General features: G+C 34.3%; 4 protein-coding genes across 4 annotated transcripts; 1 reads left to right on the plus strand and 3 right to left on the minus strand.

The window, feature by feature from the left end:
* The first annotated feature begins 649 nt into the window (after positions 1–649).
* LOC126971679 (histidine-rich glycoprotein-like) lies at positions 650–3,287 on the plus strand. Its single transcript, XM_050818069.1, has 2 exons — positions 650–667; positions 2,293–3,287. The coding sequence occupies exon 2, from the start codon at positions 2,329–2,331 to the stop codon at positions 3,106–3,108; it is 780 nt and encodes a 259-aa protein (XP_050674026.1). The 5' UTR covers positions 650–667; positions 2,293–2,328; the 3' UTR covers positions 3,109–3,287.
* A 9,403-nt stretch (positions 3,288–12,690) lies between these two features.
* On the minus strand, positions 12,691–13,593 carry LOC126971690 (histidine-rich glycoprotein-like). The gene has a single exon (XM_050818085.1). It carries the CDS (start codon positions 13,574–13,576, stop codon positions 12,857–12,859), a length of 720 nt encoding a protein of 239 aa, XP_050674042.1. The 5' UTR covers positions 13,577–13,593; the 3' UTR covers positions 12,691–12,856.
* A 3,173-nt stretch (positions 13,594–16,766) lies between these two features.
* LOC126971685 (histidine-rich glycoprotein-like) lies at positions 16,767–17,612 on the minus strand. Its single transcript, XM_050818077.1, has one exon. It carries the CDS (start codon positions 17,599–17,601, stop codon positions 16,870–16,872), a length of 732 nt encoding a protein of 243 aa, XP_050674034.1. The 5' UTR covers positions 17,602–17,612; the 3' UTR covers positions 16,767–16,869.
* Positions 17,613–20,151: 2,539 nt separating this feature from the next.
* On the minus strand, positions 20,152–20,958 carry LOC126971688 (histidine-rich glycoprotein-like). Its single transcript, XM_050818083.1, has one exon. It carries the CDS (start codon positions 20,953–20,955, stop codon positions 20,230–20,232), a length of 726 nt encoding a protein of 241 aa, XP_050674040.1. The 5' UTR covers positions 20,956–20,958; the 3' UTR covers positions 20,152–20,229.
* Between the last annotated feature and the right edge of the window lie 4,814 nt (positions 20,959–25,772).

Genomic DNA, 25,772 nt, shown 5'->3' on the forward strand with positions numbered 1-25,772 from the left:
TTGCATTCTAAGCCTATGTACTTCATTGTCACTCTCAAACTTATGACTTATCCTTCTATATAAAAATAATCTGATAGATAGTTAACAACTGTTGTTAATCTACCAACTATAGTTAGCTTAAATTAAGTTTATTTTATACCTCCTGAGAAAGTTAGAAAGATATAACAATTCTTATTAGTTGTTCATTTTAAACTATTCTTCCTTTTCTGATCTGAACGACGGGGGACACATCAAAGGAAAAACTAAATTGTTGTTTTTATTTAATTCTGAGCATTTTCATATTTATTCACCTTTTAAAACTTTCCTGGACTTCCACAAATAATTCAAGACCAAAATTAGCCAAATCGGTCCAGACGTTCTCGAGTTTTAGCGAGAGTAACGAACAGAAATTCATTTTTATATATATATATATAGATTAATTTTATATTTAGATATAAACAATAAACCTATTATTAAAGAAATATTTTGTCAGAATTGAAAATCAAGAACATTTATGAGATCTATGTGAAACAAAGGAATAGTTTTGTTTGTTTTCTTTTGTACGCGAAGATAAATACTTGGAAAATGAAACGAAGTTTTATTTTAATAACATCTGAAGTCACGATCAAATAACACCAAAGTTTTTAGTTGTGAACTCCTGCTTCTACGAGCACTTGCTAACTTTAAAGTAAGTATATGTTTATAAGTAAATCGATTCCCGTGAACAACTACAATTTTGTGCAAAAATACCCTTAAACTTTTGTATTAACGCTTAGCGCTTCGCTTATTGGTAAGTTTTCTCGGCGACGCCGTCCAAATAGGTGTTTATTTTCAGAGTTTCTCTTGAAATAATTTAATATTACAGAGCTGTAATATAATTTTCTTTGTAAGTTATCATAATTCAATTTAATATTTATACTGATATTAATGTACTTAGTTAAACGTACTCTTCTACATTAAGTTCAGTTAGTTGTACTTAGCTTATTATAAGTTCCTATACTGAATACTAGAAGTATAAAGTATTTGAAAATAATATTATATTTGCAAAACTATGGGATGTTTCGTTAAATTATATAAATTAACCAATTTTATGTTTGTAATTAATAATGTACTAATAAGTAATTGTATTGCTTTCTATGAATTTTGTGAATGAATGAATGTTTTTTTATATATTACCACTAGCTTTTACCGGCGACTTCGTGCGCGTGCAATAAATTTTTGGGCAGCATTTTTAATTTTTTAATAAACTCACTTTGAAAATAATACACAACAAACTGCTGCGGTTAACACATTTTATAAGCTACCAACTATTGAACTTTCCTCCCCCTTTTTTTACCCTTTGGTTTAAATTGTAAAAACGCTAGAACAAATATTTATTTATTTATTGTCTGCAAATTTTTATATGCGTAAATACAAATTTTCATGGTGTTATCTTCGATGATGACGAACTTTTATACAAACTTCCACCTCTACTTCAACCCCGCCAAACCTTTATTCGTGATAAAAGGTAGCTTTCCCAAGTTCTTGTCTATCTCTGTAATAAATTTCATCAATGGGTTCAGTGGTTTAGGATTGAAAGCGTAACAAACAAACTTACATTCACATTTATAATATTATAAGTAGGTGTAAAGTTTTCATAAACTTTTTGTAACCATGCATGGACATTGTAGGCACAAATGAAGTTTTTTATTTCAAATTACTAGAATTACGGACTCTACAATTTGTTTCTGAGAGATAAACGAATTGTAGAATCCGTTACTTTCCATCTTATTAGCAAGAACATTATTAAAATTATTCTGAAAGTGTAATAATATCTAATATAATAATTAAAATTGTGTAAGTATTTTGTTCATTTTTATTAAATTATTATAATACCAAAGGGATCTGTAATATAACTATTCAAGCATACTTGTGATAATGGACTTATAAATTAACTTAGAAAATGCATTAGGAAGCTAAATTATATTAGTGTACCTGTCCTTAATAAAGAACATAAGTAGCAGAAATTAATTTGTGTGAGAGTTGGCGTTATGAGTGCACGAGCGATGTACGAATAATAAAGCGATGGAGTATAATTCACTTTGCAAGCTCTTACGTTCCACTTTTCTAATGATCTCATTGAATTAGTTGTTCGATATCTTAAACAGAACAACTGTTTCAATAATTAGATCTAGGTGCTCTCAATTTGAAATAGTCTACAACTAGCCGCTTGCCGCAATGTCACAGAGATCGTTCCGATTCGTCATCTTACGAAACTTACACAATATTGTTTATATAAAACTGCCGCGACTTTAGTAATCTCGTCAATTTCAGAAATAAACACGGTTGGCCCAGACCGCATACCTGAAGATGAGATTGGTCGTGTTACTTGGTCTCTTAATATTTTATGTCTTTGTTTATTCTGAAGCGAGACGGATTAAACCACTTAAACATGAGCAAGAAATCGTAAAAGATGACCAACTCGATGCTGCTAGTGAGCACAAAAAAGAAGAGCATGCACCAAAACATGAAGAGTTCAAGAGAGGAGGGGGCAAAGATCACCACGCGGAGCACCATGATGACCACAAAGAGGAAGGACATAAAGGATATAAGGGACATCACCACCATGAAGAAGGCAAGAAAGGCCATCACGATAAGGAACATCACAAGGGCGAGTACGATGACCACGGTGCTACTGAAAAGAAACATCACCACGACGATGGACATTACGATGAGCATCACAAGGGAGAAAAGGGTGAAAAGGGGCACAAATATGAAGAAAAAGGGCATTATAATAAGGGCCACTCAACCAAGGGTCATCATGAAATTCATAAACTTGATGAATTCAAGAAAGACAAGCATTTCTTCCACGAGGACGGAGATTCTGGCCATGAAGAAAAGCATGGTGGTTTTCATGAAGAACATGGGCATAAGAAAGGAGGTAAATTTCACAAGGGACACCACCACGGTGATCATCATGAACATGAGCATGGTGAGAAAGGACACCACGAGAAAGGAGGACACCATCATGAACATAAAGGACATAAGGAATCTAGTGGTCATGATGAACATCACCACCATCACGATGACCATGCCAAGAAAGGTGGGCACGAGCATCACAAGAAGTGGGGCTTCAAGAAAGGACATTAATCTCAACGAGAAAAACACTATAGGCGAATCGATTAACGAATTTTTATTTATAGTATTGGTTATTACCAACGTCTGGTCTCCTATTTATTTATTGAGATGCAGTCTCAGTTTAGTGAATTAGAAATGTATTAATAATTAAAATTTTGTAAGTATTTTATTAAATTATTATACAAAAGGAATGTTATTTTATATTTGTTTCGTATTTTTTATCATTTTGGTAGAAGTGAAATCGTTGTGATGGATAACAAATAAAAACAATTTAATAAAAAAAAAATATGAAAATTTTGATAAGGAGGAAATTTCCGATAAAAAGTGAATGAAAAAGAGTACCAGGACTTACTGAGAGTACAGTACTTTATCCCGGTATTATTTACAATTGCTTATAGTTTTTATATGACGCTGGTAAAAGATCCGCGGGAATATCATGAAATAATTCAGACACTTGAGAGAATAAAACAAATATAAAAAAAAAATTGTCAATCTCCGTTTTAGAAAGCTTAAATAATTGACCTATTAATTTTTTGGTTTATGGAGGATATATTATACTTAACAACATAGCGCGATAAAAGTTTTTTTTTTCAGTTTATTATAATTATTTAAGTCAGCAAAAATTATGTACTTTTATGACCACATTCCAGCTCCATCAACCATCATCCATCTGGTGTATTTTGGAGTTTCCATGGTCACCTTTTACCTCTACCATCGATGGTGGAGGTGTAGCTCTATGGTACCATATTGAATTGTCACTTAAGGTTCGTAAGTACACTACATTGGAGTACAATCGAACGTTTGGGAGTGGTTCTAGTTTTGGACTTCAAAAATTTTACCCAAAATAACATAGTAGGACAGCAAGTTAAGTTAAAGCTTGGAAAAATAAATACATAAAAAATAAACAGATTGAATGTTCCCTCAAAATGCATCCTTGATAATTTTACATTAATTACAAATTAATGAATATTCCAGAAATAGTGATTAAAAGTACTTTAGTCTTTCGTTGGGCAAAGTGCTTAGTCTGGCCATAAATACCGTTCCAATTAAAAAAAAAAAAAAAAAAATTCGAATTTGGAATCAGTTATTTTTATATGACTGTTCATTCGGTTTTCTCATTATGCGATATTAAAATGGAGTGGGGTGATAAAGAGAACTGAATCGCTGTGATTGCATTACACAAAGTAGGTATGAAGCCAAATGCAAACTCTCCACACGCTTGGTATTAGTAAAAAAAATTATTAGTAAAATTATAGTTGACAATTATGGAACTATAAGACTGTAATTTTGTGCCGATTTTAGCTCGTGAAGAGTTGGCGCTTGTAGTTGGAGTCCTTCCTCCTCGACAGGTGACAACTGTATCTTTTGCTATTAAGTGGCTACTATAGGGTACATTAGGTCGATTCGATTCCAAAGTGAACCGGATGGTCGCCGGATGTTCTATTCCTGAAGGATGTTGGTTAGTGATCACCTATCTTCCATTGAGCACTGGGTCTTATTCCAGCGTCTCAGGATCTGTTGGCGAATTTAAGCAACGCAACCCTCAGGCAACGCAACAAATATCAGTTTATATCTATATAAGTATATAACGTGAGGCGTTAATGTATATTGCATTTCTTACGTTATTTAATCAACATTCAACCAAAATATGGAACGATGACCTTCCGCGGTGTTTAAAAGTCGATATGACATGGGTAACAATGTTTCTGTGATATCTTTGGTGCAACCAGAATACAACTCAATGAACAATTATATAAAAATGACAGATTCCAAATTCAAATGTAATATTTGTTTATTTTTAATTGTATCAGTAATTATGGCCAGACTAAGTATTATTCAATCATTGTTTACGTTTAACAATGTCACTTAGAATGTCAGATAAATGGTTGATCATGTAGTTTAATGATGTTAAGAAAATCCTTATTAATGTTATATCTTAATTTTTTAATAGTGGCTGATATACGAATTACAGATGATTTAAAATAACAATGGCGCAGAAACATACTTTATTTACCCATGGCAAAACTTTTACTTGAAAGTCATACAATTCAACTTACATTTATTAAATTAATATATAAAGGTTAGTGAAACTGCAAGAAAATATTTTTAAAATTACGTTCTCCTTGGCCGAGAATCAAACTTAAATGAGAAATTAATAATTTATTTATGTGAAACAATTAGAAAAGGTCGATACAAGGACTAATAATTGACGCCGATTACTAATCGAATATAGGAAAATCAATTCAAATCCAAATTCAAATATTTTTATTCAATATAGTATGATTCAGACCTAAGAAGAACGGAATGAGAAGTATCCAGATATTCCTATCTTTTTATATAACATTGTATATTACGAGGGCAGCACTGAAAATTTTGGGAATCAAGGAAGTGACACAACATTACTATTTAAAAATGTATTTATTGCTTTTCGAAGTATTCTCCGCGAAACTTGACACCTTTTTCCATACAATGGAACCAATCATTGAAGCAACCATTCCATTCGGAAGTTGGGGTCTCCAAAATGGCCGTTTTGTAGGCGTCCACAGCTTCTTCAGGTGATGAAAATCTCTGACCACACAATTTATTCTTTATTTTTGGGAAAGTATAGAAATCATTAGGGCTTAGGTCGGGGCTGTACGGCGGATGGTCTAATAATTCTATGTTTTCTTGCTCTACAAACTCTTTTGTTCTGTGCGCGATGTGAGAACTCGCATTGTCGTGATGGAGGATGATGCGGCGGTTGCAGTTCTCTTTACGGAGTTCAGAAACGACCTGTGGCAAACAAATGCTAGCATACCATTCTGCATTAACCGTACTTTGTCCCTCAAGAGGAATAGTCGCAACATGGCCGGTTTTGGAGACAAACGTGGCCACTATTTTTTTTTGCAACACTCCATGAACCAACAATTTTTGTTAGCTTTAACTCATTTTGGAACACCCAAACTCGTGACTGGTTTTTTGTTTCGGGTTCGTACGCGTATATCCAGGATTCGTCACCTAATACGATGTTGTATACAGCATTTGAGGATCCTGCGTGGCATCTTTCGATAGTTCTGACGCACCAAGTAACGCGAGCTGCTTTTTGCTTTTCACAGAGCAAATGCGGTATCCATCGGGAAAACAACTTTTTTTACACCTAATTGTTCATGCAAGATTATTTGTATTTGACTCATGCCAATGTCTAAAGTTGCCTGAATTTAGCGGTATGTCATATGTCGATATTCCTCAATCAGCTTACGCACAGCATCAACGTTTTCTTTGGTGACTGCAGTTTTTGGACGACCTTGACGGGGATCATCACTGAGCTTGACACGTCCACAAGTTTGACAAGACCGAGAATCTTTTTTAAATAAATAAATGGTATTCGAATTTTAAAACCAAGGAGTTTTCAATTAAAAAGATTTTAATATGACAGCAACAGTGGAAATATTCCATTCCCGATACTTTTAGTGCAGCCTATGTAGCAGTCTGTTCTTCCTCACACGACTGTAGTGACAACTTCATTAAGGCGAAGTTTATAATACAAAATATCATAATGCTCAAGGTGCCAAGTGAGTATGCCTTAATCCCATCTCTCTGGGTGACAGCTGAATCTCACGCACAAAATAAATTTCTTGAGGCGCCTAAAGAAGTTTGCAAGCAAATGTCCTAACGAGCTTCGTGCGCCCGTTCTGCTCGGGCGTTTATAGATACTGAGTATTGAAATAACTATTTTGTTCTGCTCAAGACATTTTCAGCTGTAGTTTGTTTACCTTCAAAGCATCTCTCCGACGTCATGTCCCGCCATCAGCAGATGACGCACCTACAGACTTAGCGAGTGGGCTGTACTTTTTATTATATTTTTAATTATTTACGTAATAATATTTGATATAAAAAATAGTAAATGTTAAGTTTAGATATAAGTAGGTTTCTTATTTGTATATTATGTGTACTCTGACATCTTCTCTGTGTATGTTTTGCTTTGTCACTAAACCTTTCATTGACAAAAATATGTATCTTCATTAACAAAACAATCGTCTGTGAAAAATTCTGCCGTAATTTACGTTGGAATAGTGATTTCAGTGTTATCTCAGGGTGCAGTTAAAGCAGTTAGAGGGTGGTTATCCTACTGCCGACAGTACTCTACTACTAATAATAAGACGCCCCACAGGAAGAACAGGCTGCGAATGGCCGTCATGCGATACAAATAATGTAAGTGCGGTCGGAGGACGAAGTTCGTCACGCCGGCGCCGCTTCCTGAAATTGCTTATAAATATCAAATTGTCGTTTTGGCGTATTTTGGCTACTTTTAACTAAAATAAAACCTCTCGGTACGCGATTTCGGAGTGAAAAGTTTCACACGACAGCGAGAACGTTCTAGATTAAAAATATATTCGACATTGGATTGTTTTCGACTTTAAAAGTGGCTTAAATTAAAAATAAGAGTAAGTTTTCAATACGATTTCCAGAGTGCAACTAACGCAGCAGCAATAGCTCTTATTATTAATGTTGTGTTTGGAGAGAATATGCCTATTGATCGCACCGTGCGTTTTGATTTAATCGCTTCCATGGAAGGAATAAAATCCGAGAACACCAGTCACTGACATATAAGCATTCGCATTATATATTCATATTCGCATCAAATTAGCGACATGGTTAGTTTACATGATGTTAGAATACAATACATACATATGTATTTAAAAATGTCTGAAAATGCATTGACCAAACGTCTAAAACCCAGCACAACTCGATAAAAAGCGTTAAAATGTGAACAAATTGGAGTGTTTGTTTGTAACGCTTTTTGAACGAACGTTTATAGAGCTCTCGTTTGAATGACATCTAACTTGATTAAATTGTGCGTCGATCAAATATTTACTAGATTTAAAGGTCGAGCCTAAAAACGGCAAAAAATGTGGACAAAAATAAACGCGTGGCTCTGATAGTCTTAAGTATGAAGTTAAGTATTTATTTTATTTTATTAGGAAAGCTTACAGGCACAAACACAATACAGTTAAAGCATGTGGGTAAACATAAGGCTAATTAAAAGCTTCCACATATGGAAAAACAAATTTCAGTCTATATAAAATTATTTCTAACGAAAAATTATTTTTAAAGTTGTACAATTTAGTTTATAAATAAAGTTTAATCTAGCGCCAACATATAATATTTACTAAGTGCACATCTTGTACTTTTAATGTTACTAGCAAATAAATCAATTAATTCAATATTGTCACTATTATACAAAATATTGCATAAATTGGAGCTTCTAAATAAAAAGCTTTTTGATCGATACTACGATTGGTGGTAAGGGATATGAAGCAGAGGCGGTTTCGTAGACGTGCGGGGTGGGACTCTAATGTAAATTAAATTTAACAATTGAGGGTTATCGACAAATCCTTGAGCAATTTTCATTAAAAACTGGGTGTCAGCGAGATTACGGTGTAGGTGCAATGGAATTCTCATAGGAATCTTAAGTATCATTTAAGTTTTTAAAGCTGTTGGTCTTCTTAATCTATATATATAAAAGATAATGTATGTTTGTATGTTCCCTAATAACTCCTAAACTATTCGACCGATCTCAATGAAATCTTTTGTAGCTCAAGGAAGGTTTACATATATAATTGATATGGCAAAACAACGTTTGCCAGGTCATCTAGTAAATAAATAAAAAAATATTGTTGTTGTATTAAATCGTAACGAGCGCAAAATTATTTTTTGTAACGTTTACATAATATAACAAGGCGTTAAAATTTAAGTTCGTAGCAAGTTACATTTCGCAGTGTTCCATTGTAATAAGACGTCTTGTGACTTATAGGTATAACTACAGAGTAGGAATGGATACTAACGTATAAAGTATATATTTTCAGATATATCTCTGCTTCCGTGAACCTCGCGTTTAGGCGGTTGGGTTTAATTCGAATTAATAGATGTTTATTTTAGTAATTATAACTAAAATTAAATAAACATGTGATGACAGTTTTGTATTAAATTATGTATCTTTATGGATTATTGTCACTACGAATATACTGGAAAACTCAATAATGCTCGAATCGTGGTGAATAACCTGTTCTTGAAGCTAATAAAGATCTTATGATATTCACGTTGTCAATTTTCGTTACAAGATTCTTCAACAATCTTCCCTTCACATATATAATTTCTTCAATGTGAAGCGCGGATTGCACGTTTTACAATTTTTTTTATGAAAATAAGGGAAGAGACGAGCAGGACGTTCAGCTGATGGTAATTGATACGCCCTGACTACCTCGTCACCTTGAGACATAAGTTTATATATTTTATATTAATACTAGCTGACCCGGCAAACGTTGTTTTGATGGCAAAAAATAAAATTAAAATAAAATTATACTTTATATGGATAAAGTATAATTCACGCGATAGTTTTATAAGCAATAAAATATTGCCTATATTATAGCCTGTACATCATTTTGTTCTATTGTCAATCGATTTTACACCTTGTGTTACAAAATAGCAATTTTATTACGGATCCCTAATTTTGAAAAAAAAAACATAGCCTATAGCCTTCCTCGATAAATGGACTACCCAACACTGAAAGAATCATTCAAATCGGACCAGTAGTACCAGAGATTAGCGCGTTCAAACAAACAAACAAACAAACACTGCAGCTTTATAATATTAGTATAGATTAAGTCTCATTTGCCCAGTAATTTCACTTGCTACGGCGCTCTTCAGACCAAAACACAGTAATTTTTACACATTACTGCTTCGCGGCAGAATTAGCCGCATAATCTAGCCGGCATCCTGTGCAAAGGAGCCTCCCACTGGTGGTGGTAACCGATAAAAATCGGCAAATAACGAATCAGAATCGCACACCATGAGTTACCGTATACTCACCATAAAATTTCACTCTCTGTACTTTACGCGTACACTTTTGAAATTCGACATCTTGTGTTCATGTGTTGTTTAAATTGTTATAGCAGCAATACTAATACCAAAGAATATATAACAGTAATGCTGATACATACTCTTAAAAAGGATGTAAATACTAGGTAATAAGAGGCGGAACTGCCTCAGTAAAAATTGAAATTTAGTATTAGTATGAAACGTGCAGTGATTTGACATAAGTTTGAAATAGTAGTAATTACACTAAGCTATTGGCCACGAAATATAGTCCGGATAAATTTGAAAGCGAACAGTTGCTTATAACGGCTATCTATCTCCTTTTTTTACTAGATTATAGCCGTCATCCGCCAATCTATCAATGACTGCACGTTTCATACAATCGAGTGAATCGCTTTTTTCTTAGAGAGCTTCGCTTGCCTTCGTATTCTAATCTAATATGGATAATACGGACACCCTGCGTGCTATGGATTATGAAGGTTTTTCTATACGGAGACAATAAACTATACCATCGAGGGGGGTAATACTATCAAATCAACCCGACAAGCACTTCCGACTTTTTTATGGAGAAGGAAGACAAACGATAAGATACACGGGACACCTGTAGTGATCACCTTTTATAACATCTGAGGAAACACATCGAATAGACGTTCATAATAATTATGTATGTATAAACCAGGGAACCGTTGTGAGAGTTAACGCAATAGGTTAAAACCTATTGTGTCATCGAAAATTAATTAGTATGTACTTTAATTATTACTAATTTAACTTCCATGTGAATAAAATAACAGTAAAAGCTAGGTTCTCAATAGCTTGATAATATATTGATAAGGCTTTTACACTAATTAAGGGGCGAAATGTGGAGATTAGTGACGTCACTGCTCACTCTGGATTTATGGCGACATCTGACGCTACTTTAAATCCTCCACAACGAGGAAAGCTAATGCGACATACATTGAGTGACGTGCGCTAATTACATAGGTGACGTTCAATGTTCGTTCAATAACGTAAAATATATTACGTTGTGAGTCAGTTATTATCGCTACGGGGTGTTTTTTAACCGACTTCAAAAAGGAGCAGGTTCTCAATTCGTCGGTATGTTCTTTTTTATGTTTGTAACCGCAAAAATTTCGACTGGGTGAACCGATTTTGATAATTATTTATTATTATTTGAAAGCTGGTGCTTCCCGTGTGGTCCCGTGTGGTGTGGTGGTGGTATTATAATTTGGTCCAGATCCAATCGCATCTATGAGAAAACCATAAAAGTCTTAAATTTGCTGTATGTGCGCGACAACTTTACGAATAACTCAATATCACGCCAACCGATTTCGATGATTTTTTTATATTGTAAAAGGAGTACTTCAAAAATTTACTTCAAAAACCGTAAAGTCCATATGGTCAAATAATTGAACTCCTTAACGACTTACAGTAAGGGTCTAACTGTCTGTAATCAAATTGCAATGCGCTTACGTTCATTGCTGAATTGCAATATTTAGTGGATCTGGATATATAAAGACAAATTATTTGTTGTGTACATCAGATTCAATAAAAATCGAAAAACCTAAAAATAAAAAAAAAATAATAAAAGACCGACTTGAAAACACTATTCCAAAACAAAAGATATAATATTATGCAGTAAAAAGTATAAAAATAATTGCGTATTTTTATACAATCTAGTTAATTAATCTAATTCTGGTAACGATTATTGTTATTTTTGGATTCGGTTGTTTTTTTGTTAATATTTTTTTATTATGTTTACTTGCATTAATTTAGGTACCTACACTTTCAGAACTAGACACTCGAAATTTTATATATTTGGTAAATGAATGAAACTGTCACACTCTACTTATAGTCGGCAAGAATCGACCACGGAGGCGTAGCTTCATAGATGCGCATTCGTTATATTGTACTATGCTTACTAACGGCCGTTCCCAATAAGCAATCTACAGATAGAGATAAATTGCTACCTTCTACTGTCAGTAATCAGCTGTCAATAATCTGAAGCTGTTCCAATATACCCGATAAGTCATTCTTATCGCCTTATATTGGGACGCGTGAATTGCAATTTCCATACAAACTTGGCTGTCGCTGGAAAGCTATACGTCGTCCCATTGACAGACAGCGCGGCGTGCACGGATAAGGTGAGTTACCGTCGATAAGTTTATTGGGACAGAAACGTCAACGATAGTTACGATTTTTATCACAAGCAAGAGATAGACTTAATATTGGGAACGGCTGTTACTGCTTACATACAAAGTTATGAACCTTTGTTCACGGTGCTTCAACTATGAACCACAATTTAAATGTATTTTGTATAAATATGGACGCGCCCAATATACTCGTCCTCTTTGTTGACTTCAAACATCTATGTTATGTTATGACCACAATAATATCCTAAAAATTTACCAAAGTAATTTATACACAGTTATAATTGTATATCTGAGATAATTTATACGTCTAAATAGACTATGACAGCTATGAGTTTAGAACTAACCTCTATTTTGAGCAATAAACTAATATTCCTGGCCTGTTTTTATATATATATATATAAACATTATATATATATATATATATATAAATATATAAAAAACATATATATAGTCTCTTGCTAATCTAAGTTGTATATTTCCCGAACGATACACAGTACTTTGTACTATAGATATAAAATTTTCAATGTAATATTTTAACTTCTACTCAAGTTGGAGGAGTAAAAAGGAGTGTGTTAACAAGACGAACATGTACATTGACAGTTTTTTTCTTTATTAAAAACATAGACACAGTCCTTTTAAGGATTTATTAATAAATCTACCTTATGTATAAAAAGTATTAATTAAATATAATATTTACAAAATGAGGTAAAATATCGTAATGGTATACAAAGTGCAAATCTTAGTTTAAGTAGGCATTAATGGCCTTTCTTAAATCCCCAATGCTTATGTTCATCATGACCGCCCTTCTTACCATGACCATGGTGATGGTGATGATGCTCATGGTCACTACCTTCATCATGATGACCCTTGTGATCATGATGGTATCCCCCTTTCTCGTGGAAGCCCTTCTTTCCATGATGGTGTTCGTGATGGCCGCCGTGATCATGTCCCTTATGGAAATGTCCCCCTTTTTTGTGACCGTGCTCATCGTGATGTCCACCGTAACCTTCCTCAAATCCAGATTCTCCATATTTATCATGGAATTTCTTGTTCTTCTTAAATTCATCTAACTTGTGAACTCCGTGATGGCCTTTAGTGGAGTGGCCCTTGTGGTAATGTCCTTTTTCTTCAAATCCGTGTCCCTTTTCGCCTTTCTCACCATGGTGATGCTCATGATGGTGGCCTTCATCGTGGTGGTGACCTTTTTTGTGGCCTTCGTGATGACCGTGATGTCCCTTGTGTCCCTCGTGATGGTGGTGGCCCTTCTTTCCGTGCTCGTGATGATGGTGTCCTTTATATCCCTTATGACCCTTACCGCCGTGATCGTTATGGTGATGATGATGATGTTCTTTTCCTCCTCCGTGTTCGTGATGAGACGCCGCAGTCTCTAGATCAGCATCTCTTTTCTCACGGATGTCTCTCCCGCTCGCGATGGCTACAAGCACCAACAGACAGCTCAGCGCGAGCGCCTTCATCTTGTTGTCACTGTTGCCACAGCCTATTAATTTCTGAAATTGTTTATCTTTGTCGCTGTTTTATAAACACGGGGAGTGAATTTTCTCGGTTGTAGAGTTAAGCAATGATTGCTACCTGAACGTTGCTGGTCGATTTTATTTTCAAGGTGAAGCATTATTGTACTATTTGTTACTGATAAGTACGTTAAGCATTTCATTTAAATTTCGCCGCGGTTTTAGGTTTCTTAATTTGTGCACTACTATTATTAGGTTTTATCGTTTGCTAATATAGTTTTGAAACTAATTAACTATGTCAATGACTCTAGTTAACATCAAATTGAGTTCTCCTGAATTTTCAACCCACTATTAATTATATCGCTGTAATTAATATGAAATCCGGTATAAGCGTTGGCTGTTTGTTCGCCATTAAAGTCAATTTTCATCGCTTCGCTTTTACTGTACATCTACAAATATCAATAGAAAGGAAGTGTGTGTTTTGATTTCGCTATCATTTAATAGAGCTTTTTACTAAATGTCTCTTCAACACATACTACAAAACTAATTTACTAAAAATTGCCTGTCTTTCTGATTATTCCCGCTAAATTCTGAACCGTTTCTGTTCGATTTTAACGGGATGTTCACTATAAAATAATATACGTTAATAATTTGATAAAGGACATGTAGATTAACCTTAGTCACAATCGTTAAATATACAATGATCATTCAGAAATACGTTTTGTGTCATTTTTAATTAATATCCTATGGAAGAGGGGGACAATTAGCACGGATAATCTGATGGTATGTGATAAGCGCGGCCCATACTCCATTGTAATACCAGAGGAGTCACAGGAGCGTTGCCAATCTTATCAAGGGTCGAAGAAACGTACATATGAGTTCGAAAACCCAATACGTCGCAGGTAAGGATCGAACCGAAGGAGTGTTAGTGAAGGGCAGGTTTCTTCTTATTGCCTATTCAACGCTTGTATTAAACTTTACTAATTTTGATAACACATCTCCGATATCTTTCACAAATTCATAAAAACATCTTATTTTTTTATAATCGACAGAACGGCATCTGTCGGGTCAGATAGTATGTATAAAATCTATAGGCACAAGATATCTTGTATGTTGTACAATAAACTGGAAACAAATTTATAACCATTAGACCGAGAGTATCACAATATCAGATGACGATGAGCTCAGAAGAGCAGATAGATATGTGTTATACAATGGCATACCAGCTTGTTAGCTACAAGCGTTAGTAGCCTTCAAAGAGGTTTTAGTGATTTAACAAATAACCTGTTCAAACTGATACGTATTGGACACTTTTAAGGGAGGATCATAATCTAACCCTAAAGGCAAGAAACAAACCCTATAGGCCTCGAGCATTGCACACATTCAAAGGCAGTTTTAAATTGACATGAGCTGATCTTCGTTTTGAGTTCGCTTTAAGTCTTAAAAGTTTGCTGGCAAAACATATCAACATGTGTTTTTGCCTAATACAGAATTATTCAGATTTCCCGAGATATTGTGTTGCAAAGCTTTACTTAGAAAGCGTGTATTAAGAGCGTTTTATTCGAATGTTGTTCTGGATACATATATCGACGAAATAAGAAATTAATGTTTGATTTGTTGAAAACAGATAAGAAGCAAGCTTTAGGAGTTATTGACATTTGTATTCTAGACCATTAGACGCATTTTTAACAAAGTAGTTATTAGTAGAAATTATGTTTTTATAATGTACCATAATTTTCTTACTATACTTATTATTAAATAATGAGAAATATAATAAAATAACTAAAAAAGAAAAATAAAAAGATACATTTGAAGATATGTACAAAAATGTTCATATCTATTGTGATACAAAAGATAAAAAAGGATGAATACTATAAAATTAATGATATTTTTTCACATTAAAATTATGCTTAGGTATATAATTTTGTAGAACTTAGTACTAGTTTTATGTGTTTTTGTTTTTTTTTAATGAAAATAAGGGATGAGACGAGCAGGACGTTCAGCTGATGGTAATTGATAACGCCCTACCCATTACAATGCAGTGTCGCTCAAGATTCTAGAAATACCCAAAAATTCTGAGCGGCATTACAATTGCGCTCGTCACCTTGATGTTAAGTCTCATTTGCCCAGTAATTTCACTAGCTACGGCGCCCTTCACACAGTAATGCTTACACATTATGTTATGTCTAAGGAAAAATAAATAAAAAACGAAGTAACCGGGAAGGTAATTCGAGGCGATATATTTTTCACTCGAATGCACACGTTTTCTTTGAAGAAAGTTTTCCTTTTTTCCTTACAATTTTGTTCCGTTCCGGCATAGCTATGGTAGATATGTTTCTGTTCAGATCACAATGTGAATAAATAATGTTCCTATTGTTAAAGGGTAAAATTCAATAACAATTAATTTAAGTTAAAAATACCGATATGTATGTAAAAGATTTATGTGTAACTATTGTCTAATCATCTTTAAGTTAATTTTTATTGATTACTAGTACTAGCTGACCCAGCAAACGTTGTATTGCCGATATTAAAATCGCGATACAAAAGTAACTGTTGATCGTAGATGGGTGAAAATTTGAAGTTGTATGTATTTTAATGCTGACTCATAATCAAACAACTGACTCATAATCAAACAATTTTAAAAATAAATTACAAAAAAATAAAAAAAAATATTTGGCGTGGAACACCCTTAACATTTAGGGGGATGAAAAATAGATGTTGTCCGATTCTCAGACCTACCCAATATGCACTCAAAATTTCATAAGAATCGGTGAAGCCGTTTCGAAGGAGTTTAACTACAAACACCGCGACATGAGAATATTATATATTAGATTGCTTGTTAAGAGCGTGTGTTATCGTGTCACGTTTTTATTGACAATATTGTGCTTGAGTGAATTAAATTGTTCAAGCAATCCAAGTGGAAAAATGTCTTTTTTGCATTTTAATTTATTATACATGTTCACATTCACTGTTAGGGAATTATTTTATATCTTCGCTTTCTCTTTTAATTATAACACTGAGTATTTTGGTAATAATGTCACAACAATTTGCTTGAATACATTTCAATCTAACTTTATAATGGGATAAGTAGTTTTTTGTGTTTTGCTGCTTGCCATATTACATGGAGGATTTTTTGTCACAAACAATATTTTTTTATGAACTTTTATAAGTGTAATGGTTTAATAATATCCAGTAATTAAGTGTAAAATTTTATTTTTCGTGGTATAAAAGTAATAAAAACATAACATAACAATAACAAATCAACAAATAACAACTCGTTAAAGACTAAATTGAAACATTTAGTGTCCCTTCTTGTGTCCCCAGTGCTTGTGGTCCTCGTGACCTCCCTTCTTGCCATGGTCATGATGATGATGATGATGCTCATGGTGACCTCCCTCATCGTGATGTCCCTTATGATGATGGTGGTGACCTCCCTTCTCGTGGTGTCCCTTGTCCCCGTGGTGGTGCTCGTGATGACCGCCGTGCTTGTGTCCATGGTGGAAGTGTCCTCCTTTCTTGTGTCCACCTTCATGGTGATGGCCGCCGTAATGCTCATGGTGTCCCTTGTCCCCGTGGTGATGGTGGAAGTGCTTGTCCTTCTTGAACTCGTCATGTTTCTCGACTCCATGATGTCCTTTCGTGTCGTGACCCTTGTGCCAGTGACCGTGCTCGTCGTGCCCGTGGCCATGTTCTCCCTTCTCGCCATGTCCGTGGTGGTGGTGGTAGCCATCGTCGTGATGGTGATGCTTCTTGTGGCCTCCGTGCTCTCCATGGTGACCCTTGTGGCCCTCATGATGATGGTGACCCTTATGGCCGTGGTGGTGTTCATGGTGACCTTTGTGGCCCTTGTGGTCATGGTGACCGTGATCGTGATGGTGATGTCCGTGATGCTCGTGGCCGCCGCCCTTGTCCCACTTGTGGCCGGAGGCTGCGGCCTCCAGGTCAGCCGACCTCTTCTCCCGCATGTCTCGTCCTGAGACCACGGCTGCTAACACCACCAGTCCGAAGACTGCTAGAAGGCTACACTTCATGATTGCTTTGGTTGTGCTTGCTGAATGATTCTGCTATCACAGAAATGATATTTTATACTCAAAGCATTGCAGTTGTTAGGAAACTTAGCTTGATAGTTTGTAACATCTGAAATGCGGAGCTCGCAAGGTCAACTGTTTCTATTAGTGAATTTCTATAGTTCATACAAACGGAAGTGGCTTGGATGAAAGTCTGATTTCTTTAAATTTGTGATCTTGTTCACATAATATATCAATTAGAAAGTAAAGTTTTGAAATACAAATAAAACATAAAAGGACTTTTTAAAAACAATTACAAATTAAAAATTGTTTAGTTTATTGAGGCGTCCACCGAAAATGATAATTTAATTGTGTATTTTATTGTAAGGGTACATAATAGTGTTACGATTTCGTTTAATCCAACATTATAATAATTAGAGTAAAAAAATAATTTTTGTCGTTATTTTGTCAAAAACATGTCAAAGACTTCAGTTCATCCTGGCATTTATCACGGGGAGTGTTCCGAAGAGGTGTTTCACCTTTTTCCTGTCGCCGAATTCCACCTTCGCACGACACGCCACAAGTTAGGATATCACCTGGATGTGTGGCGGTCCTCCACAGTGCGGTTTTTAAATAGCTTTTTTAATAGTATTAGACAGCTGTTCAATGTGCGGTGTTGCCGGGACAGTACTAAATGGGTACTCCTATCTATAAGAAAGGACCGGCAACGCTCCTGTGATTCCTCTGGTGTTTCAAGAGAATATGAGCGGCGGTGTTCAGTTAATACCAGTTGACCCGTGCGCTCGTTTGTCCTCCTTTTACATAAAAAGGACTACCAAAACAACTACACACTTATTTACATCCGGAAAAAGATATTAATTTAATAATTATAATAAGTATATAAATTAGAGTATACAAAGAATATATAAGTCTAAAGCCTCTGTCTGTCTGAAGGTTTTTTTTTGTGAGAAATAGACGTATTATTTTTTATGCCATATTTTTATTATTATAACCACAACCACGTCTGTCTATCTCTGTATCCTTTTAGAACTTAAGAGCGCCTTGCACCATCTTGATGACAACTGCCGTGAAGTTAGATAGTGTGATTCAAATTGATATAATGTTACTCCTTATTCGATGTCAAAACCTTCCATCCATTCTAAAATTTATGTCTCAGACCTGAGATGAATGGGCGCAAAAACTCAGCGGGTTTAATTAAAGTAAAATTTCGATACAATACAATTTTTTTTTAACCTAAGGACGTTGGCTCCATTCCCAATCTTAGGAAAGTCATTTATGTTATTTTACCAGATAAAATTTGATTGATTTTCTGTGATTGTACAAGCATAATATACATCGCCCAAAAAAAACAATTATCTACTAAGGCATGTCAATTATCAAGTTTATGTGTTTTGTTCCTGGTATATGTGATATGAATATCACAGTGTGAAGAAAATTCACTACAATATCAAGAATATATTGAGAAGCTACAGTTAAGATGTTTGTATCTTTAATTTTTTCCCTTATTCGTATTTATCTCATGTTGGCTGAAGTGTTAGCTACATATGATGACTATATTCTGCCCGTGACTCCGTCCGCTTAAATTTCGGGATTAAATGTGCATTCCTACCCTAGGTGTGTTGAAAATTTCATGATTAGTTGTGCAGTTAGGCGTAACTTCATAACAAATCAACGATCGCAATATTAAAATTATTAAACTCTGTTTTACAACGTTATCGTTTTTATGCTTATGCTTTGAAAAGAGATGTGACCACTACTTATCCTTACCATAAGAAATAAATTCAAAAATCTTAGAAAATCAGAAATTAGTGTGAAGTAAGCAATTGATTGAAATGCGTAAACCTTATTATATGATGTTGGTAAACCTGAACGTAATTATAAGATATACGTTTTGAATCATTTCTTTGGATTACGTTGGTAGCTATGGTCATTTTTGTCATGTGTTTGTGTCGTGGTTTTCCCCGATTTTGTGAATTTACATATATACGTACATATAAGTATGATTTTTATGTAAATAATTTTTTTATACCAACTTAAGTCGATAACTTATTAAAAAAAAAACTAAATACATCTCAAGATCTGACTGTATTAGGTGAGCTTTTGCCTTTTTCAAATAATTAAAAAAATGTTTTGCTCACAAATTCCAATGATACAATATAAACTTTACGGTTTTAGACAGCTCTCATAATTTAAAAAGATTTATATAAATTTTAGGAACTTACTCTTTAGCTGAATGATAGTCTATTGTTTTGAAAGTAATTCATTATAAAAAGATACTTAGTGTAGGATATATTATTAGACCCCCTTACTGAAATTTGATGAGCGTTTTCGAAACACACGACGATCAGTTCATGTTCACTCAACGTGCCTCACAATTCGCTTTGAATTTGTGAATTATTTCAGTCTAGCAGACAATATTTTCAGCGACTGTATGTTTTATGTACGTTTATTCAAGGCTTACCTTTTATTTTAAGCCTTATTGGATCTTCTTATAAATGAAACCTCGTGGTCAGTTAACTAAGAACCCGCTTAATGTTAAATTTTATTTATTAATTGCGTATCACAAAATATTCAACAGTAACAAAAATCATTAAGATACATAAGTGATTATGATTGAGTGTATTTTCAATTTCACTTGTGTCCTTTTTCCCAACCCCAACCTTTATGTTCGTCGGAACCTCCTTTACTACCATGACCCTCCTTGTGACCCCAATATTCATCATTGGCTCCTTCATCATGGTGACCCTTATTATCATGATGAAAACCACCCTTCTCAAAATGACCTTTATCGCCTTTTTCGTGTTCATAGAAATCCCCTACATCGTGTCCTTTATGGAATTCACCACCTTCTTTGTAACCTCCTTCATCGTGATGACCTCCGTAACTTTCATCAAAACCTGAATCACCGTGCTTGTCGTGGAAATGTTTATTCTTTTTAAATTCATCTAGTTTGTGTATTCCATGATGCCCTTTTATAGAATGACCTTTGTGGAAATGTCCCTTCTCTTCGAAACTATGTCCCTTTTCACCTTTATCGCCATGCTCGTAGCCATTAAAATAGCCTTCTTCGTTGTGGTGGTTTTTCTTATGACCGCCACTTTCGTCAAAATATCCTTTCAGACCTTCGTGGTTGGAGTGGCCCTTCTTCCCAAAATCGTGGCCTTGGTATTCTTTGTAGCCCTTTTCACCATGCTCGTCGTGATCTCCATTATATTCTCCGTAATGCTCTCCGCCACCACCCTTTTCAAAGTGCCCTGAAGCTGCTTCTAGAAGATCAATACTTCTTTTAGTACGTACATTTCTAGTATAGGCTGCCGCCACAAATGCTGCGAGACAGAGTACCACTGCAATCCTCATGTTGCTAGCGTACCGGTATTAGATGTTTTGATGAACGATTGCCAAATGATACACGGTAGACTTTCAGGTCAGTTTATATAGTATTGCCAAACTGATCGCAAAAAATAATTATAATTCTCTTGAGTTTTAATGTCAGGGTGACAATATTTAGTGTGCCTATGAAGGTAGCCGAGTGGCCTGAATTAATTCTTTTGTAATGAGTACAATATGCTTATAAAATTGAAATAATATCTTTATAAGGTTGAAGTTTACAATATTTCTAATTCAATATTGTAAGGCTGCTAAGCTTAATGATAATGAAAGTTAAACAAATTGAATGATTAGAATAAAATCTTCACTTACCATTCATTCCACAGATTTTATTTTACATTTATAATAAGTTTGAAATTAAAATACGAAAATTTAAACCCTAGGTAATCATAACCGTTTAATTTAAAATGTATACGAGTTTTCGTTTTTAATCTTAAAAATGGCCAATACGGCAAGAGTTTCATGAAATTATTATGAAAACTACTTAGATTTTTGTTCAAATTCAAAAGCAAATATTTTATTTATTTATAGTAAATATTTATGTTTCATAAATAAAATAATAAAAATGACACATTTTTCCAAAAAATATCCTGCCACAAACTAGGCATACCCTGTACTATAGGTGCAATAGAACGATTTATTTAATACGATATACATAAGTACTTAAACATACATAATATAAACATACATAACGCAACACCAGAGGTCTCTAGCTATTAGCTAAGTAGGCAGGGTCACTAACTACTGTACTATAGGTCGTCAATACCTATTGTTTATTTATTTCTTACGTTATAATAATCTAAAGATATTGTCTAAAGTCAACAGGATGTTTATACACGACAGTGAAAAGTGCAATAATATGAACAGTTAAGGGAAGATGAGGCTTTTCGAGCGTTTTCCCTTTTTTCACAAAAGTCAAGGTTGTCGCATGTCAAGGTAAATAGTATTGCGAAGTCTCGACGTTTTCAATACCTTTTATTTAACTTCTTTTGATCAATGTTTGCGTCATAGTTTCCGCTAGAGCGCACACAGTTTGTCTTGATTCACTGACAATAACGAGTTCAACACAGCTCCGTCTAAATTGTTATAACAGATTAATATTACATTTTATTCAAGTTTAATTAAAACAATGAACAGAGGCAGCCTTTGTAGTGGGATGATTTTTTATAATACAATTAAAACAATACTTGGAATAGTTAGTATTAAAATTAGAACGCTTATTATGAAATAGAAATAGAATTGTGAATAGCAAATCAGTATTAAAAAAAACACTGCGTGTACGCTATATACCCACGTAAGAAGTTATACTTCGGTTTAGGAAAACAAAAGTATCTTCAAATAATTCATAAATGATTATTATTGATGTTATTATGACGAATTATCTTTATCAGTCACAATGTCACTTGTAAGTTGCAAGGACACTATCTTTTACGAAAAAAAAATAAAGATATATGGCGTAGCATTGTATAATTTTACAACATATTCATTACAAAGCATAGTATAAAGAAACACAAATACATATTTGGTTAGTAGAAATTTCAAAATATTTTTAGTCTCCTATCTACAAATTAAAAATAAACAATTGAACTCTATAAAGTTTAAAATAAAATATGGTCGACTTACTTGTACGTCGGCGACTTTTAGTTTCATAGACAAGAAGGCTCTATAGTAACGGTTTCAAAAAAATATATATCAATTAACATACCTTACTACCTAATGAACACATACACAATGTACAGAAATAATTAATTTATGAAATTATAAAATGATCATAATTTTGGTATAACGCTCCCATAATACCTTTACTAATTTATTTACTGATGCATCATATTGTACTTTATAACTCTTGTGATGTTTTTTAAATTAAGTGTAGCCAATATGTAGTATGTAGTTATTATGAGTAAGGCGCCCTTAGATGATGATAATTTTAAATTACACATTTCTTAGCTGTTGCCAGATATTTATTTCTTCGTGACATTCACAGAATTAATAATGAATAATTTACGAGTCAGCATCGCGTGAATAATTTATGAAGACTTTCGAGCTGAAATTTGTACAAAGTAAATAACAGTAGGTATTTAAATATTAACATCAAATAAGTAATTCTACGAAGAAAAATAAATTATTCATCATATTTGACTCAACACTAATTACCGTAATATTTTGTCACATTTTTCCCCTGGACACTACGTACTCTTACGCGACTCTTTGTATCTTCTTCCCCTTGTATACCATTTAACTGAAACATATATATACGGCTATTCATTATTATTCATTTTATTTATTTACTTTTGAACCACCAACAGAATTATAAGTGATACATTAACATAAAACAAGCCTTAGGTGGTAATGTATAATTATCTTTTTATGCATTTGAAGTATGGAAATGAGACAAGTGGTACAAAATCTTATAATTTGTATAATAAGTAATGGCTAGATAATGTTAAAAGGGTTAATTTTAAACAATAAAAGACAGAAATAAAAATTTGGTCCAAAAATAAAGTAAAAATGTCAATAATCAATAATCAAATATGGTAGAAATAATGAAATGAGACTATTATGTTTCATCAGGTGCGATTTGCATACTATATATATATGTATCTTTTTAATTTCCCGTGTTAGAAATGGTTTTCGGTTGAATGGTTTCGAATATTGTTTTTGATAATGGTTTTAAAACAAGCTTAGTTTGGTAATGATATTTATTTAAACCACTGTTTGCAATATATGACAGGTTTAACTATCACCAGACAAACAACAATTTTTAAGCGAAAAACATTTTATCTGGTGTTTTGTAAGCAAATTGACAACAGAAAAAAAAATGAAATACGGGGAGAAAAAAAGATAATGTAGCACTAAAGTCAGCGCTACGGAGACAACAGATATAGGAGAGTCGTTCACGGAATTATGATGCTCACTAGTGCAGCTCTTCAAAGATTTAGATCGAGTTAAACGTATACTAAATGCGTTCAATTCATGGTCTATTCAACAAGTTTAAAAACGTATTAAGTCGTGATAAAGTCAAATTATATTTCTTAAAATTTGGCTTCGTGGAGCCCACCTTCTTATACATCTAATTAACAAGATCACGGTATAAGAGTTAGTGTAAGAGCCGCGCGGTGACCTTTTTCAGCGTTGAATTAAAATTATAAGTAATTTAGATAAACTTCCGGGACTCAAACTATTTTTATTAGAAATTTCCTTCTCTTTGAGGATATTTATTCAAAGTTCCTTAAATACTATAATTTTTTGAGTTATTAATGAAAAACGAATTGCTACCTTTATTCCATTTTAATTTTTCTGTCTAGGAAAGGTACTCTCGAAATTGTTGACAAATACGTCTACGTTGGACAAATAATTCAGTTAGGCAAGTCCAATTACGCGAAAGAGATAAGTTGATGAATCCAATTTGGCGCTTCCCGAACACTACCCGTTGGGAAAGCTCCGTAAAATCTTCTCGTCCCAAATACAACATTGTCTCAAGTCAAAGGTTTTCAGTGTGTTGCCAGGGTTGATATACGGAACGCAGTCGTGGTCACTTACTATGGCTAAAGCCAAAGCTCATGGTTGCTCAGAGGGCAATGGAGAGGGCTATGCTCTATCTATGCCATGAGTTTCCCTGCCAGATCGAAATGAGGAGATGGACGCATGCAACTGAAGTGGCAGTGGGCAGGGCTTGAAGGACAGAGAGCCGTTCGGGAGTAAAGTCCTCGAATAACCACCACAGAGGCTGATAGGGCTGATAGGTAATTAGTTGAAAGTAGGCAGGACCGATCGTCGTAGAGTTCTTTGGGGGAGGCCTTTGTCCAGCCGTAGTAGTCTTTCGACAATTAAGTTAGCATTTGAGGAGGATTTTTGTATTCGTTTTAAAATGATTCATTTACTATGTTCCAAATATAACCACGAAACAGAGAATATCATATTCTGTATTAGTCAGTAACTATGCAGACTGCTCCGTATCATCAATTTTTTACTACCAAATCCATTTCTGTTATGAGAAAGCAACTCGGTAGTGTGTACGTAACCTGACTTACTGATTTATATCACAGCAGTAAATGTATTTAGGCAGTCTATATTTCAAAGTTTTGTCATCATCACCGTAATTAATATTACTTCGTTGTGGTGATTTTGCACCTACAAAAGGGACATTAAATCCTTATAGCATCACTTGGTTGTCTGTCTGTATTACTCCGCTACGCCTCCGCTTGTCTCAGGAAGTGCTGGAGCCAAAGTTTGAAGCTGCCTCGTGCACCTGTTACCTGCACAATACATACCGCACTCGCCGCTCTGAGACCCTATTTTCTGTTACTGTGCAGCAACTTTGGCGCGTACTAGAAGTTTGGCGAGGATCATAACAATATACATTATTATTACTGCAGTCCCTCTAAGCTGCAAAAATCATGTTTCTCAAACTAGCAAATCAAAAGGTTTAAATAAAATCTTGTAGGTTATTGATAAAAGTATGTCGGTTAAGTATCTAGTAGGTTATAAGTAAACGTTTTATATAATTGGATGAGTTGCAAACACATCCAGCACAAGTGAAGAGAACGTATCCCTTGTTTGTGTGTGAAACACACACTCACACACCTTTAGCGTCTGCAATATATTGTCGCGTAGCAACGCTTCGATGTACATGAGCACAGTAGACATATGTGTGTCTACTGTGACATGACGAGAGTTAACAAACTTTATGTCATGCTGCAACGTACATGACGAAAGTTGACAAACTACAAGACATAGATAATTTCAACAGCTCCGTCAGCAATACTCGTAGCTCAGCGAAAAAGTGT

This window comes from Leptidea sinapis, chromosome 24 (genome assembly GCF_905404315.1).
Source record: "Leptidea sinapis chromosome 24, ilLepSina1.1, whole genome shotgun sequence".
NCBI classification, from domain to species: domain Eukaryota; kingdom Metazoa; phylum Arthropoda; class Insecta; order Lepidoptera; family Pieridae; genus Leptidea; species Leptidea sinapis.

Bases quoted from the DNA above. Each gene is read 5' to 3' on its own strand.
- LOC126971688 (XM_050818083.1), bottom strand. From the start codon at position 20,955: ATGAGGATTGCAGTGGTACTCTGTCTCGCAGCATTTGTGGCGGCAGCC.
- LOC126971679 (XM_050818069.1), top strand. From the start codon at position 2,329: ATGAGATTGGTCGTGTTACTTGGTCTCTTAATATTTTATGTCTTTGTT.
- LOC126971690 (XM_050818085.1), bottom strand. From the start codon at position 13,576: ATGAAGGCGCTCGCGCTGAGCTGTCTGTTGGTGCTTGTAGCCATCGCG.
- LOC126971685 (XM_050818077.1), bottom strand. From the start codon at position 17,601: ATGAAGTGTAGCCTTCTAGCAGTCTTCGGACTGGTGGTGTTAGCAGCC.